The sequence below is a fragment of the Serinus canaria genome, chromosome 2 (genome assembly GCF_022539315.1).
Source record: "Serinus canaria isolate serCan28SL12 chromosome 2, serCan2020, whole genome shotgun sequence".
Lineage (NCBI taxonomy): Eukaryota > Metazoa > Chordata > Aves > Passeriformes > Fringillidae > Serinus > Serinus canaria.
In genome coordinates this window covers 109,586,937-109,605,277 of record NC_066315.1, presented here as the reverse complement: position 1 = coordinate 109,605,277, position 18,341 = coordinate 109,586,937, and the positions used below count along the sequence as shown (strand labels likewise).

Sequence of the window (18,341 nt, the reverse complement as noted above, 5' to 3'; positions counted from 1 at the left end):
TGATTTGACAAGATACGCTACATCAGCTTTTTGCCTGCTGCCAGTTTACCATGTCAAATCAAAATCTTGACAATGGGTTCATTAAGTCAGTTATTATTGTCTTGGACAGGACACACAAAGCAATGAAGGTCTTGCCAATGTGTTATTTTTCACTCTTCCCTCTTTCTTATGCATAAAAATATCACACTTTTATTATTGCAGTGATGTCAGTTTGTCAGCCCTTACTTCTCCGTTTGTTTAAAATTATCCTCTGCTTAGCAGGAGATCTCTGACTAAGGAACATTTTTTGTTTTTCAGGCTGTCATGTCAGCTGCTTCATTTCCAGGAACCTGGAAGGGAAATTATGACAACAGGACTCCGAGACTGCTGACCCAAAAAATCGTCATTGTACTTCAGCCCTCCACTGGATGGACCCAGTTCCTATTCTTTAGGCAGCTTAGGGAACAAATGGTGCTCAATTTATAATTTATAACTTTAGTTCAGTCTGTATTTGAGTTTCTACATAGAAATAATACATTAAAAAAATGGCACCAAATCTGGAAGACTAAATCAGTGCTTAGGATTTCTGCTTGTCTACTCTAAACAACTGTAATTTGTAAACTCAGTTTTCTTGGGCTCAGGTAGAAGGCTCAGAGGAAACTGAAGGTTTTGGGTCAAAAAGTCTGGAAAATGGTGTGCTGGACCTGACATCATATGACTAAAGAGAAAGTCTTCCATTGCAGCTACAAGTAAATGATCTCTTTGCTATTGGGGAACTGGGAATAAATCCTACAAAATGAGAATCTGTTCACCAAAATACATGGCATAAGAATGCCCTATGGAAGAAAACATAAATAGTACATAAATACATTGATCTTCTACATGTGAAAAGACATAGATGTTACTAAAAATAATCAGAAGAAATGGTTAAATTATGCTTCATGATGTTGAGGCACTTATTTGTATTCCAAGTTCAATAACCCAAATGGAAAAAAAAAATCCACCAATAAGAACCTCAATGTATGCAATTTGTTCTTAAAAACATCAGTGTGAAGTTCAACCAAACATTTAGTGAGATTTACTTAAAGATATACACAGGGCAACTCCCAAACCCAGCCAAGAAACTGTAGTTTATCCTAATTCTCTCTTTTCTACTTGTACTGTTAATTCTCCAACAGTAACAATTTTTAACAGGTAAAAAATATCACTTACATCTTAATTTGTCCATGATTTTTCCTCCACAAAGAGTTGCCAAGGCCATTTTGACAGCAAAAACGGAAATTTTACCATGTCCTTCCCTGTTCAAAAGTAGAAAGTAGTCATATTTTACATGTCCATTTTATGAGAATCTGTTCAATTAAAATGCACATTTCTGACGTCACTTACTGTAATGCACAATATATATATGTGGATTGACATACAGAGAAATAAGTCCTTTAAAAAGAAGGTTTGTTTTGTGGGAACACACATCAGCACACTGTTCTGTAAAGATCTCAGAGCAGATTTATTATGTATATGAAGCTCAGTATTAAACTGTTAATCTCATTATACACTACAGTGATAATTATCACTGCTATGTGTGATACAGTAGCACTGGGAGACACCCATCACACTCATGGCTTCCCGATCCCAAGTGCTTTGGGGATTTTTTGGATATAGAAGATTCCAAGTACATGAAAAAAGCAGCACTGGGAACAAGAGTGAAAAAGCACACAGGGCTCACATCATCGCACAAACTTCATCTGTACCTGTCAGTAGGTCCTGACAATTGCCTTTTAAATGATACACCTGACTCCCAGGAACCTTGAAGAAGGACTCTGCAGAAAAATGGGGAATATGCCTGCATCCAGAATGAGTGAAGGACATATGTTGTGATATGCAGAAGAGTTTTGTCCCTGATTTGTTCAAGGGGAGGCTATACCTGGCTCTCTACTTTCAATTTACAATGCATAAATGCTAATAAACCCCAAATTCACCCAAGAGTTTGTCTTGGGGCAAAAAGGCACATTGCCAGCTCTTCCCCCAACTGTCTTGAAGCATTCAATGGCTTAACTTTATTATTCCTCTCACTATCCTCATTCTCCTTTTACAGCCATGATGGTCCCCAATGATCACCTGCCATCACAGAACACCTGGTTTATTTGAGCTGCATAAGTAAAACATGACCTCACACACTGCATGGCACACTTAGCCCCTAAAACACCTATCAGCCCCAGTTTAGTGTTCAGCCCCTTTCCAAAGGTGAGAATGAACATGCTCCCCTAAGTTCATCTGCTTCTTAATGTTAATCTCTCAACATCCAATGGTGAAATGTGGTTTTTCTTGGAATTTTCTGAATCTTACTGTAAGGCACTAGGAATCCAGAGCTGCACAGGAGCAACTTCAATCCATCATCCAAACTCCTTGGCATTACTTCACAGCTTCCCACATGAATTAGTGATATTAATTAATGACATCAGTGAGGACATGTCATCATGCTTTAAAAAAGAGACAACCAATATTTGTGAGATTACCAAAATGGCAGCCATGTTTCCTTCTAAATTCCGACAGGATTAATGATGTGGCTAGATAATGAAGTTTTGTGTAAGTTTTTTGGAAATGGAGTTTCTGTGATCTTCAGTCTACTCTACCAGGAAACACAATGTTTATAAGGGATTTCCATAAATTGCACTGGCAATAGTAGTACATAGAAATTTAGATCTTCATCAATATTTCTAAAATTAGCCTGTTCATTGTCACTCACAATTTTAAGGAAGAAAATGGCATCTGATCAGAACTAAAAGATGAGCTGATTCTGGAAGGACAGTGAGCCTGTGACTGTGCCTCTTTCTCTGCTAATCCCAAACCAGACAATGCAGTAAGATATACATGTATGACAGATGTGAATGGTGTACTCACATCTGTACATCAATAGATGCTACATGCTTCCTTTCATTAAATCACTCAGATTTTAGAAAATGAGTCAGTTCTCTAAGCTTGACTAGCTAATATTCTTTAAAGTTCATTGAAACAGATTTAGTTCTATGTCAGTGTAACCCACAATTCTAAATACAAATTCTAATTATCCTTTCCACTCATTAAAAATTCTGCTTTTTGCCAGGCAATCAACTAGAAATACAAGCAAAAAGTAACGAATTCACTGTGTCAGTATTTAAGAAAGAAATATTTACTGTATTCTCTAATGCTGACTTTTGTGCACACTTTTTCATTACATGAGTTCCCTTTGACTGGCTTCATAAGATTAAAATCACAGCATAGGAATTTCCAGGCTTCTGTACTTCCATTCTTTGTTGATTGGATTCTGATTTGTGTAAACCAGACTTAGCACTGTTATGGCTGAGAACGTGATCCCTTTGTATTCTTTTTGTGCATGCTGCCCTTTAGACCCTTAGGAATTTTTCTGCACTGTTTCATCATGAGGTTTCCATCTGCCCTTAAAAGAGTTGTTATCTTAAAAAAAAACAAAAAACAAAAAGCTAAGTAGAAGCAATGGCATTATGAAGAAGCAATGGAAGACTTAGAGATTAAAAAAATGTGGAAGTGCTTGAGATTTAGATTATTTTTCCCGGGAGGTTTAGTTACATTTACTAACAGGATTATATTTGCATGGCAGACACATATCAACTTGGCTTCAGCCTTCCACCCTAGAGCCATTGGCTTTTCCCATACTCAAATGGTTATGGAAGAGAGGAACAGAAAAAGAACAGATATCATTTATCTCTTCAGTCTCTCCATTTGAGTTGATTTGTTTTGACACTGTATTTTCTATCGGTCATTTGTATTCCCAAAAGCATCACAAGAGCCAGTATAAACCCAATTTGCCTTCCAAATATATATGTCTGTGTGCGTGTTGTGTGTGTGTGTGTGTGTGCATATACACAAATGCATATTTAAATACATATGACTGATGAACAGACAGGGTGATGGGGCCTAAGACTTGCCAATATCATTTGGATATCCAGAAGTGCCCTAAGCTGTGTCTAAGCACTACATATGACCCTGACTGGCAGCACTGGGGCCTCACAGGGGTTGCTTTGCAAAAGCAATTGCTGAAGCAGTGGCTCATAGCAGCAGGAAGATCTTGGGAGAAGTCAGTGCTCCCTGAAAACAGCTTTGGGCTGGTTAATGCAAAGAGAAATAAATTTTAATAGTGGAAACAGGAGAGGACAGCAAATATTTTGATTTTATATTGCACCTCTCTTGCTGAGGTTACCCTTCAGCAAGAAGCATAAATGATGTCTAAAGCAAACCTTGAAGCTGATGTGCACTTAACAACAATAGAGGATGGAGTACTTAGGAAAGGGAATGATGGCCAGGGTTGAAGGCTTGGGGAAAAAAGGGCAAAAAATTATACATGCTTTTAGACACCAGAGCAGGGAAGCCCCACAGACTGCCCGACAAAATCCACTATACAAGGCTGAGTCCATCTCCAGGGCCTGACTTTGCCTGTTGGGTCACCAAGGAGAGTGGTACCAAATGGATGACACTGTCATTTGTCAGGATCTCTAGCAACAGCCACACTGAGACAGCCATATGGTGGGGAAAGCCATCAAGAAATAACATCACATATTTAGAATCAGCAAATGTGTTCCATGAAAAGGACATTGAGAAAACACCATTTTTTCTCACTAATGAGGCTTAAGTGGTGCTCCTCCAATACTGTAAGGTATCTTTTGAAAAAGTAAGAAAAGTTTCTCAGTTATTGGTTACTACCCAGCGTAATCAGGGCAGTCAATTCTGAAATGTCAGAGGCTGTAATTACAAATTCCCATTTTCAAAACAAGGTTTTAGAGATGAAATTTTATTGACATTTAGCAAGATTCTTTCATGTAGGACAGCAAATGCATAATGTCCAAATCTCTGAAATGCATTGTTTTTTGCTGGACTTCCTTTGTCAATGCCTCTGTGGCTTTCAATGAGTGGCAAAGGTGGAGAAGAGAGGGAATTAAACGCTTACTGCTCTGAACAGATGAATGAGCAAGAAGTTGTATTTCCAAAATGGATATTGATCATCTTTATGTACTGAAATCAGTACAATTCAAATGTTCATTTGATTAAACAAGGGCACAAATATTTCCTCATTTCTCTGTAGAAGTCAAGCCCTGCCCCGAGCCAGGCAGGGTCTGTTTCATAGCCCAGAGCTCACAACTCCATTCACAGGACAGTGCACATCAAGGAACAGAAAATTCACCTATTTTCTTATCAGTTAAACTTCACAGCAGGAATACCTGGACATGACCTAGCACAGAATATTTCACACTGTTTAAAGAGAGTTTTTTGGAGAACAGCTCAACTGAATGAGGCTGACATTCCACTTTGCTGCCTAGGCTCTGACACTAGCCTGGGTGGAATTTTTCAGAGAGGTTTGTACTTGTCAACTTTTGACGTAGTACTTGGTGTGCCAGTGAAGGAAGTGTGCTATTGTTTCATACAGCCAGTTAATCACCTTAGGCCTTGAAGCAAAAGCTATTGCCTAATTTTAACCTGTGGTTAAAAACGTAGATCAGATATGTTTCTGTCTAGATTATTTTAAAGCCTGACCACTTCATTCTGCTCACTGGTTTTGGCCTGTCAGGGTCATCTATCACATGATGCTGACTTCCACACACTAATGATAAATTAATTGGAGAAGTATTTCTGTTTGTGAATTTTGAATTTGTTGGCTTCCAGTTTTATAAGGTTGTACTTAAGTTTACTTTTAGCAGCACAAAGGAACATCCCATTCAGTCTCACATGAAATTCTATACACTATAATTTTCCCCCACTTTTTCTCCTTTCAGGGTTGAACAGCAGAGAAATATCTGTGGGCCTAATGAATCCCCAAGGCCATAAAAAGCCCATAAAAAAATGGGATGTAAGCTCAGCACTGGCAGTGGCTAAGTTGGCCCACATGCCATGGCAGCACACTGTGGTCCTTTTGTGTTCTGCTAGCCAAATTTTAGCTCCTGAGAAGACATCTGTATTGCAGGCCTAAGGAAACACTCCTTGCCAGAGGGCAGAGAAACCTGCCAGGTTTTCAGCAGGCTATAAAAGAAGGAAGAGGCTCTGTTTAAAGTTTGGAGGATCTTCAGCCAGTACAGTACACAAAAAGCAACACATATATTAACTAGACCTAAATAAATGAGACAGTGGCAGGCTTATTAGACTTTAAAACATGAAAAAACTTGTCCCTTGTGGTCCTTTCATATACGGTAGGTCGCAGACTCCATTTCTCCACTTTCTTTGGATTCCAAATGGGACATGAAAAGCTGCACCACCTTCTCTGGATCTGCAGCACCTTGCACTTGGCTTTGCTGAACCTCATGAGGAGATTCCCATGGGCCCACTTCTCCAGCCCTGCTGAGTCCCTCTGGATAGCCTGCAAAGCATTGCTTCTCTCTGAACATGAGACCACAAGAAAAGACCTTGCTTCTCCTTCCACCAGCTTCTAACTTTCAGCAGAGAATGACCTTTCTGTTGCACTGGAGGGGAGAGAAAGGAGCAACACAGGAAGCAGAGACAGCAGCTCTGGTTAGACCCCAGCAGCTCTCACACTGTCCCTGCAGCATGCAGAGCCACCTCCCTCCCTCTGCTTCCCAGAAACCAGGAAACCTGAACCACCAGTGGTTGTTAAACCAATACCCAACACAAAACTTCAATGATATGAGTCATACTAAAGTGTAGGGCACATTTTGAGAATCAGATGCTTAATGGTATGTCTTTATTTGTGACAGGTGTCTAGACTTCCATCACAGTACAGAGAGACCTAGCTGACACACGAAACTTGAACTTGGGTATCTCAGGTTGCACATGAACCTCAACTAATATGCTTGCTGTATTTAATGGAGTGACAGGCAGCTAGTCCCTGTCTCTGACCTCAGAGCTGGGAGCCTCTTCCTAGGGATTCCTTGGGGGTCTCTGCCCTTCTGGGAAGTGCAATCCATGCACTACACTCAGAGACAGCACAACAGACTGAGCTGCTGCTTGAGAAATGGAGTGAGGGTCACAGCTTCCTTACCCTGGGGGGGCCTGATGGGAGCTCACAAACAGATCATGAACCACAGCACACGGGATGTTTTCAGGGAAAGCAAACCCTTGCCCCCTTAAAAACATTCTCTGATTCCCTCCAGGGGAATAGATTCCTCTACTCCATTATGCTGCAAACAGCGGTGCTGTGTAGCTGAGATCTTTCTCCCTTTACAGTGAGCTACAAAACAAGCACAGTACCACAGGTCTTGCTTCCACAGACCAGGGTCTTTCTATATGTTTGCCAGCCAGGAAGCAGTTCACTTGTGGCATGCAGCAATAAATGCATCTGGTCATTTCCAGCATCCTTTAGTGTGCTTGTCACAGCCACAATGGTATGAATTAAAATGCCTGTTCCTTCTTTTATTGCCCTTGAGGGGAGGAAAATATTCCTGAAGGCTATGATTTCACAGTGGATTGGCTTTTCTTCCTCTCAGAGGGGCAGGAGGAGAGGTTGAGTGCAGCCTTGTCATGTGGAACACCTACTTTTTCTCCCCGTTGCCATGGCGACTGAGCCACTGGCTGGTCTGGCACTGAGAGGTGCTCAATGACACCCAGTGCCAGGGCAGCGAGAGAGACGACTGGGAAGAGAGAGGGGAAGCATCCATGTCTTAATGTTTAATGGCCAGTGTTTTCTGCTGGTGAATTTTCAAAAAATAAGCCATAAAGTGGCAACATCTGCACCTGTCAGACTTTAACACTGTTCTCCAATAACTCAGTTTTGAGGACTGCAAATATTGCAGTACAGGTTGCCAAGTATGTATTCAGAAATTGCAATAGATATACACAGAATACTCATTACTGTAAGTGGTTTGCTCTATCTAAAACTTGTTCTTTTTGTGATATGAGTCCCATGCAGTAATAAACAACATGAATTTCATCACCTCCAGGTCTTTAATCCTATTTCTGTCATGGTCTCAAAATCATGCTGCACTGGCATGAGCCAGAAAAAAAAATTGCTTACAGCTGCAAGAACTTGCAGGGAAATGAGCTCTTTCAAAATAATGAGCTATTAACCCATGGCACTGCTGCAGAGGCATTGCAGTGGTGTCAGCCACTGGTGTGTCAATAAACAACAAGCCAAATTAGGAGCGCATGTGAATTTGTTTCTGTAGATAATTCTTCTTTGATATAAACTGGAACAAGTCTGAGTAGCTGGATGAAAACACAGTTGTGCTGAATTTGGCTCGAAAGAAAGGAAAGCAGAGGCCCTTAATTTAGGTTATCTCCCTAGTTAGCACTATTCACATGCTCATTATTTGGGACAGAATTGAGCCTGCTCAATTGATTTCGAGAGATATTTCTGGAGGAAGTCAAATCCTTTCAGCAGTTGGGAGAGGCGGGAGGAAAGGCAGACTCACGGATCAAAGGCTGCTAGCAGGAAGTTGAGCAGCAAGCTGATGGACTGCTCCACGTTGATCTGGTGGGTGGTGGGCATCCGTTTGTTGAGCTGGTAGAAGATGGTTGAAATCACAGCCTCCAGGCGAGCCACATTCAGTTCGATGCTGGGGTCCAGGTTGTTCAGGGCGTTCTCCCGCAGGGCTTCGATCACATTCCAGATGTCCACCAGGTGCACTAGGGGACAGGACAGAAAGACTCAGATGGGGAAACGTGCTCCTGAAAGCAACTGAGAAAAAGAGTCACCTCCTCCCATGGGGTGGGGAATAACACAACCATGTACAACATGCTTCATGAATAATTAAATGAATTAATGCGTTTTCCACCAGCGTACATTGAATCTGGTGGAGGAATGAGCAAATAAAATTCAAATCTGTTAATAAGGAAACAATATAGTGATATTACTAGCTGTAATGAATACAACCTCAGTTTGGGAAATCATTCTTCATTGTCTGAAGTATTCAAATAAAAGTCTGTATTTTACAGAAATCACTGAAAGGTAAACATATGCTAATTGTTTTTCTGAACCATGCCTTTATGAATCCCCATTCAGAAATTACTCTTAGATATTAATTTGCATAGCAGATGGGCTTTTCAGAAGATCCTACGAATACTAAGTGCTTATCACATACTGATATTTTGAAAATTCTTTTCAGCAATTTGTATGGAAAGCAAAATATTTTACAAAAACAGAATTGTAATTGAGTCAGGGTACATTTAAACAAATAACACATAATGAAGTGATCTGAAAGTCGTATTTTATGTCTTCTAAATATATTTGCCAAATGATTTGTTAAATCTCTCTCTTTGATGAAATCCTGGTCTAGGCTGAATTTGATGTGGCCTGTTTTTACCTACAAGGACAGCTTAAAGGACAATCTCTGCTCACCCTTCACATTGTACCCAAACAGAAATCTTGTTTGCAGAGCACTGTTATTGTGGCAGTATGATTGGCTTGCTGTGGATTGCCATTTCCAGAAGAGGTGCACTGTGCCAAAAATAAAGAAACCCCTACAGTAATTTAAAAATTGGATTTAATTCAAACCTGAACTCAAAGGTTCATCCCTCTATCTTAATATTACCTACTGTCCTACTAAAGTGTCAATAAGAAATAAATCAGGAGGCTCAGGGGGCAAATTCTCTTTTTTTCACCAGACAAACTACTGCACAGTTCTCATTACACAGAATGGTGATATGTCTTATGATGTATCAAAAGCCACCTGTATGTGGAAGGAGATCCTTATTTTGGTAGATAGAGAAACTTAATTATAATCCTCCTCATTATATTTTTATGTGATTGGTTTGCAGGTGCTGTCTCAGACTGCAATGTAACATGACGGTCTGATGGCAGGGAAATGTGAGCTGATCGTAAATGGATGATGAAAGGAGATGCAGTCATTTTACTTAGTCTAGATTTTTGCCCTATGATTGGCTTTCCCTTCTTTTGCCTCAGGAATAAACACCCTGCTAGCACATGTGTAAGCCCAAAGTGGAAGATACTCCATACAGATGAGGATTAGACAAAGCATTTTTCCATTTCTTGCTGTTCCCTAGCAAATAACTGTGAAAACCTACAAGATACAGTTCCATTGTGACACCGAAGTATTTATTTTATCTTTGTATTAAAACTTAATTAAAAATTATTCTATAGGCAAACTTGTATGCTGGCAGGCTGTCTTCAAAATGTTACCCTGAATTAAACTGATGTTTGCATCGCCAGGTTTTAGTAGCAGGGGTGGCTTCTGTGAGAAGCTGCCACAAGTTTCCCCACGTTTGGCAGAGCCAGTGTCAGCCAGCTCCAGGATGGACCCACTGCTGGCCAAGTCTGCAACATCCAGAAATAGTGGTAATGCCTCTGGGATAAAACATTTAGGAAGAATTTTAAAAAGGGATTTGCTTTGCACAGTTATAATTAATGCCAAAGAACAGCAGGGTAAGAATATGTGAGAACAACAACTCTGCAGACATCAAGGTCAGTGGAGAAGAAGAGGGAGGAGGCGCTCCAGGCACCAGAGCTGAGATTCCCCTGCAGCCTGTGGTGTAGCCCATGGTGATGCAGCTGTGCCCCTGCAACCCATGGATGTCAAGGGGGATTTAGAGATCCACCTGCAGCACCTGGAGGAGCTCACACCAGAGCAGGTGGATGCCTGAGAGGAAGCATGTGGGAGTCCTGTGCTGGAGAAGGGTCCTGGCAGGGATCTACAAACCTATGAAGAGAGGAACCCACCATGGAGCAGTGTCCTCCAAGGACTTGTGACTCTGTGGGGGACCCATGCTGGAGCAGCCTGTCCTTGAAGGACTGCATCCTGTGAAAGAATGACCTGTACTGCAGCAGTTTGTAGAGAAATGTTGTCCACAGGATGGAGAAGTTCATGGAGAACTGTCTCCTGTGGGAGGGACCCTAGGTTGGAGCAGAGGAAGGACTCCTCTCCCTGAGCAGCAGCAGAAACAACCTCTAATGAACTGGCCATAATCCCCCTTCTCTGTCTCCCTGTGCCACTGAGGTGGAGGAGGGAGGGTGGGGGAAAGGTGTTTTTAATGTTTTATTTTACTTCTCATTATCCTGCTCTGATTTTGTTAGTAATAAATTCAATTAATATCTCCAGTTAGAATCTGTTTTCCCTGAGATGTTATTTGGTGGGTGATCTCTCTCTGTCCTTATCTCAACCCTTTGTTATATTTTCTCTCCCTTGACCAGCTGCAGAGGGGAGTGATGTAGTTGCTTTGGTGGGTGTCTGGCACAAAACCAGAGCCAACCCACTACAGCTGGGTGGGTGGAGAGCACAACCTCTGAACTCTTCTGTTTGTTTTCTGGCTGGTAGAAGAGCAACTTCCCCATAAAGAGTCTGGCATAGGATCTGATTGCAGATACTTTTAATGCAGTCATTCCCATTCCCACTCCATCAGTTTTCACTGTCACAGAGGTAATCTGGACAAATGGAAGATGAATGATGTCTAGGAAGACAGCTGGCCCATCACAACTGACTCTTTCTGGGCAGCTTCTCCACATGGCTTGGAGGCCAGAGAATGGAGGAGGTCATCAGAAAGCAGGGCATTGTCTGGTCCAGGAGAGAAGGGTTAATGAGCATTCCACCACATAAGACAGCCAAGGAAAGTACCAGAAATACAGAGCAACATGCCAGAATATGCAGGGAACAGGCTTGACCATGTGCATGTATTTTGTGGTGGTAGAAGAGGGAAGGACAGGCAGAAAGCAAAAAGTGAAGGGGGATTGTTTCCCTCAAGGTCCATAGCCATGCAGGCTGCTGCTGGCCATGGGGGCTGTGTCTGGTCATTCAGACCAAGAAGATGAAGAAGGTGTTTCCATCAGCAGTTTTGCCAAGTTGGCTTCTGGCTAGGTGTGAAAATCATCAAACATGAACTAGAGAAAGATAACAATGTGAGAAGTTACCAGGCATAACAAATTGCAAAAGAAAGAATAATGCCATATGCAGACACTCACCTTGACTAACAAGAGAGCAATCCAAGAAACAGGACAAACAGGGGTACCAGCACTACAGACCAAGGCAGAAAATCCTAGGACAACCTTATTATAAATACTGAATAAGGATGTAAAATCAGCAACATTAGAGCTGGTGGGAAAAGAATAAACAGGGACAGGCTGTTTATCTCAGAATGCATGAGTGTGGTAGCAGAAAAAAGCATGAAAGTGGAAAAGGGCAATTTGAAGGGTAACAAACCAGGTCATCAGAACTGCTGGGGCGCCTTTCGAGCAGCCTGTGCAGGAACAGTTTTGACCACACACGTTCACTTCTGCAGTCATTGGAAACTGTGATGTGTTCCCTAACCTCAACAAAAGGTTACCTGGGGAAGAAGAACCACATACCCAGACTCCCTACCAGTGAGAAATTCATGCTGTAATTAAACTTTAATTGCTGTAGCCTAGGAGTGGAAAATTCTTGAATATGGAGGAAAAAAGCTGGCACTATGAAGAAGGCTGAGATGGGGATTGGTGTCTTTATTCTTCACATGATCTAGTACAGATACTGTGTGGCTGTCAGTTTTTAATGTAGGTTTTTTTTGTTGTTTTGTTTTCCTACTGATATTATATTTCTCATAACATAGTCATATCCAGAGATAGTTTTGATGATGGTCTTGGGAAAGAAAATGTCCAGAGGCTAGCAGACATGGGACTAATAACATCAGTATACTAAACATATCTGAGAGAAAATTACTCGTTTTATTGTTAACTCTAACCTGAAAGGCTCATAAGCTCTCCTGATGTTCATTGGTATGCCAGAAAGGTAGGGCACAAGAATAAGAAAATGACTTATTGGAAATTACACAGCTGTAAGAGTTCCCTACCCACTATGAAATATTAGTCTCAAGAAACTGCTGTGTATTTGTGCTATAAATAATTTTACTCAGGCTTTTCTTCTTTTCTCTAGAGACACTTTGGTTCCACTTGAAGCTGGATAAACAACAATCATACTGCACTATTTTATTTTGCATTTTATTAATTAATTGTACATATATATATAAGAGGCTGGAAAGCAATATTTCCTGGAGGAGGAGATGGAAGATGGACATGAGCCAGACATTTAACAAGAACTACTGATTTTGAAAATACCTGCTCAAATGTCTAGCTCAGAATCACAAGGACATTTTGTTAGGCTGCTGTACAGATGACTGAAGTCTCTGACCTTTACTCAAGTCAGTTGTCATGGACAAGAATCATGTAGCTAAATTAAATGTAAAAAACTAAGTGTCTACTGTTGACTGGTGACCAGGGCTCCCTCTCATGTCAGTGAAAGAAAAAAGCACCTTAAATCACCTGTTTGGAGACAGGTGGGATGAGCAGTGCTTTGAATCTGCCCATATTTCTTCACTGACTACAGACAAAGCCTAGAGCATCATGTTTGCATGAGACACGTAACCTCGGAGCTGGTGAAGTTGACTGAGTTGAATCCCACATCTTCCTCCTTAAACATTAAGAAAAGGTGTCTTTTCTAGTCTGACTACTACATAACCTAGAGTAATTCAGGTTTCATATAAAATATGAATTATAAATACTCCAATCTGTATGAACAGCTACCAGATCATGTCATGGTCACTACCTTTTACATTCCATCGCTTGACCTTGTGCAGATTACATTCAGGTGTAGTGCCCTACTGATCACCATGAATTCTATTATTTTTTAAGGTTACTCATACAGTAAGCAAACTTTTACATATTATATCATGCTGCCAAGTCAAACTGTCAGTATTGGCATAAGGGAAGTAAAACACAGGACTCTGCAAGCTTCACTCATTTGTACTAATAGAAATTGATGCCTATTGCTAAGGTGGTATCTGTATTCTGTTCAATGTAATAACAGAATGTCAACCTTGCAAACTTTGCATAAGCTTACATTCCTCATCTTCTCTTCTACCCATTTTCCATAATACCTGTTATGCTCATTTATTTATTTATCCATCCCTGAGACTGTTTTAATCTCACTGAAGAAGGCATATCTCCTTTGTTTGCACAACACGTAGTGCAATAAACCCCAAATCTGATTTCTACATGCTACATGATGCTTACAAGAAGAGTTTGCAGAGTAACAAAGCAGCATATAAATGCAGGAGAGCTTTCTCTCTCCTAAAATCTGCCTTGAATTCCCTCAACCGATTATATCTCCAAAAGTTTGTTTTTAACTTCTAATTACTGTTGCTGCTTTTGTTGCCTTGCCCACATTCCCCACTGAAAAGCAAATTATGCCTCAGCATGTGAAAGATGCCCCTTTGGAAACAGATTTGGAGAACTAGAGAAATCTGTCAGTTGTTCCTTCAGTGCCAGCAGACGATCACTATGCAGTAGGAATAAAAGCTGCTTGTATCTAGTGCCTGTGTGGTATAAGGTTATCAAAAATCATGAAGCCGAGCCAACATTCACGGACCCTTCAGAAAGGCCTCACACTCTGTAACCACCACAGCTACCCAGGTGAAGATGTCTCATTTTCCTGATGTCTGAAAAAAATGCAAATCATCTCCACAAGCAATTGCTAAACTGTGTTTCCCTTTAGATTTTCTGTTTAGTGATCTTTGAAGTCAGAGCTAAGCTAAAGCTCTGCGTTATTGCATCTTCTATGGCGAACACTGCCTGCTAATTCAGCTTTTTATGTAATATTTGAACAGCATCATAGAAGGTTTCACAACTGAGCGTGCTCAGTAACAGACAGGGATGAGTGAATGCAAATAAAGTTCAGTGTCCAGACAGAAGTGGGACGACACAGATGAGGAGCATTACAGATGGCTGCCATTCACTCCACAGCAATCATTACCAAAAAATGCACTCTTTGAGGAGACCTGAACTAAACTGCAGAGAATTGAGATTAATGCATGAAAATACTCTCCAAATAGCAAATGTTATTTTCTTCAAAGGACTTCTTCAGCTGTTAAAGCAACATTTGGAGAGTGCCTGTTGCCAGTGCACTGAGACAGAACTGATCAGTCTCTCCCTGCAGGATGCAAGGGGGATGAAGATGGCTGGGTAAGTTTGAAAGGAGTTTTGTATTTTCCTCACACTAAAAAGTACTGCTCTTGTGTCTTTACCTGTGTTCAGAATACCTTTCCCTTTTACATTTTAGTACTTTTATAATGAAAGTGAGAAATCAGTAGTTACAGTGCAGAATTCCTTCACCTACAACGCTGTCAACAGGTCAGTTTGTGGAAGAGATGCACCCTGGGTACATTCACAGAAAACACAATTTAGCAATCTTAGGTTACTTAGTAAACACACATATGTCTGTTTTACTCATCTTTAGCCTCCCTCTTTCCTCCCTCTTTCCTTTCTAGGCTCTTCATTCTTCATCTTCAAAAAAACCAATGTACTTTTAATTTTTTGTAACTAGTAACTTGAATTTATTTGCAATAAGTAATTTTCTGTTTTGTAGATACAGTATCTTAATAGGAAAAAAGAAAGAGAAGAGATGGACTACATTTCTTTTTTTCAACTCAAAGCAAAGAAATTAATATTTACTTATGCAGTGAAAAATGAATTCTTCTCTCCATCATGCAATTTATAATTATGGAAAGGCTCTGAGATACAGATAATCTTGGATATACCACTAATCTCAAAGGAGGCAGATTACTTCAAACATCAGCTCAAGAAATGACGTTGCCCTAAGCAAATATAAAAGAGAAAAAACTGTAGCAAAGTTTATCTTCTAAGTAGTAAAAAATTTTAAAACAGTCTGTGTGCTTAAGCTTTTCTACCATTAAATGGATCTATTTATACAAAAATCCTCATCTGCCCTATTTAATTTTTTTGTATTACACCCTAATGATGAACTTTATAAAGTTATCTCTCCATTTATTACTAAATGAACATGGAAGAGGAGATTACATTTAATCAAATACAGGAAGTGACTAATTCAGGTCTTTAACAATCAATTCAAATTTATTTAACATACAGTAGGTCTAAGTAAATATAATTGAAACATGTCCAAGCGATAGTTAGGACCAAAAATTCTTCTTGATATATTTTCCTTTGTTGGTGAATACAAGAAGAAATTTTAAATGAAATATTGGTTTAAATTCTTTCCAAAATTTTACTATATATTCCATGAAGACTGTAGTCCAGCAAAGCTCTTACACACATGCTTGAGTTTAAGCATACTTGTACTGTCATTTGAAATCAATGGCACTTGACTGTATGTCAGATATTTCAGGTGGATTTCATTAAAAGGGAAAGATTTATGCTTCCTTGTCTAGCAATCCTAAGAATACTATAAAATATGCTAGATGATTCTTCCTTGTTTTTTTTCATTAGAATCTATGAACCCATCACAAATTAGGGTATTGGGGCCATATGTCATCGTCATTGCTAAGAAGGCCTGGGAAGTTACTCACATTTTCTGTTTGGATCCCTCTCTCCTGCTGCCAAGCAGGTAGCAGAGGACTGACTGAGGCATATTTTTCCTCTAAACTACATCTGCTGGTGGCCAAGCTGCCCCTCAAATCAGTCAGCAGTAGTGTGATCACTGAAAGCTTTACCTGCACATCTCACTACTATGCAGATCCAAGTGCCAGCGATGAAGACTTGCAGTTTTTTGCACTGTCTGGACACCAAATTACATGAAAAAGAAAATGTACCAAGGTGTTGCTTCTGCTCAGGGCTAAAATGAGGTACTCTTTGGCAGGGTACATCTGGTGACAGCTGTCACTCTACACAGTCTGGCACACCCAGACTGCTCATGGCCCAAATCCCTGCTATTAAGAAGAAACTCCTCACTGTAAGGTTGGTGAAGCACTGGAACAGGCTGCCCAGAGAAGCTGTGGATGACCCATCCCTGGAAGTGTTCAAGGCCAGGATGGGGATGGGTCATCCCCATGGATGGGGATTTGAGCAACCTGGTGTAGAGAAAGGCATCTCTGCCCATGGAAGGGGGTTAGAACTTGATGATCTTTAAAGTCCCTTTCAACCCAAGACATTTTATGATTCTATGATCCCGTGCAAGGGAGTAGAGAACATGGAGCCACACTCCTCTCAGACAGTGAAATGACTGAGGGAAACAGGCACAAATTAAAATACAGGAAAGCATTTAAACATAAGAAAAAGACTTTTCCTGTGAGGATTTTAGAACTGTGTGATATTGCCCACAAAGGCTGTGGATTATATCCTTGAAAATAATCAAACCTGAACAGAAAAAAACCCTGAGCAATCTGCTGTAGCTGCCCCTGTCCTCTCCAGAAGGCCCTGCCAACTTCATTGATTCTGTGATCATGAACCTATACTGCAAAACCACAGTAACTCTCACTGGAAAGGAGTCAGTGCTGCCTCACTGACTTTTCTCTAAAATCATTACTTAAGTAAGCTGTGCTCCAAGGGCCTTCTCTAGCACATGTGGTAAATAAAAAACCACAGAACCTACCCTGAGGCCTCTTAAATGTTTGAGAAAAGAGTCCTCCACATCCTCAAGAGGTTTTGTGTGAGGTGTACTGCAGGCCTTCACAGCACTGTGTGTACTCAGGTATTCCCTTCAGCTTTCCCCAATTTCAGAGGGAGGCCATGGTTCCATTTAATCCCCTGTTAGCTGCATGCATTCCTCCTCCTCCTCCTCCTCCACACTTTTCTGCCTGTGCTGTGAGACTGCACACCTGTGTGGTATGCACTGGCTCAGCAGGAAGCTGGAAAAAGGCTATCCACTTCTACCTGCCCATCCCAGTGGTGAGGAGGAGTGCCCAGGTTAGGAACCAAACATTTAGACCAGCCAACAGAAGCAGCTTTTCCCTGAACCAGTGTGCACATGGAGTAAGTCAGCTGCATTTGGACTCTCTGGATTGACACAGATCACCTGTCCCAGTGATGCCCTATGGGACAAGCAATGTCCCAGCCTTCAGGAGCTGGCTGGTCTGTGCACATGCCAGCCAGCTGCACAGAACACATTCCTGAGTGGGTGTCAAACCTGGCTGCTGGTTGTTTGGAAATCTGCAGAACACGACGTGTACAACTGAGGCACTGAAAATTTAGAGAAAGTTTTAAAGGTTCCCTTATCTGCCTACTTGGAGTGACATCCTATTATACTCTACCTGTGTTGTGTCCAGGAGGTAAAACAAGTTATCCTAAAACCTCCTGGGATTCTGATCACTACAGAACTTTGATCAAGTGTTAATAATAAAGAGTAATCAATAGGCTAACAATACACTGAAATGTGGTCTTTTCACTTTCAGTATGGTACCTGACAAATCCACCAAGGTGTATGAGTGTGTAAAGATCTCCAGTAATTTTTTTCTTTTCTACAGTAATTTAATTTACAACAGAAGTTCCTTCTTCCCCTGCTGTCAGTTCCTGACCATCCTGTCTTACCTCTCTTTAACCCAAGACTGAGGAGCTCTCTGTGGGTGGCAGAAGCCATCAGTCTCTCCAAGGAGCAGCACTAATGACAGTCAATTCTGCAAAAGGGAACAGCGGGTGATCCGCCCTGAGCGCTGGGCTGGGAAACTGTTGTCATCCA

The 18,341-nt window shown here is 40.9% G+C and overlaps 1 protein-coding gene across 12 annotated transcripts in view; it reads right to left on the bottom strand.

Moving 5' to 3' along the window:
* Positions 1–18,341, bottom strand: part of DTNA (dystrobrevin alpha) — a 222,501-nt gene that overhangs the window by 60,126 nt on the left and 144,034 nt on the right. For all 12 annotated transcript variants that reach the window (XM_050971128.1, XM_050971124.1, XM_009102816.4 and 9 more), the window contains 2 exons: positions 8,346–8,559; positions 1,192–1,277 (listed from right to left, as the gene is read on the bottom strand). In XM_050971128.1, the coding sequence (XP_050827085.1) occupies positions 1,192–1,277; positions 8,346–8,559 (300 nt within the window). The remainder of the gene's footprint in view (positions 1–1,191; positions 1,278–8,345; positions 8,560–18,341) is intronic.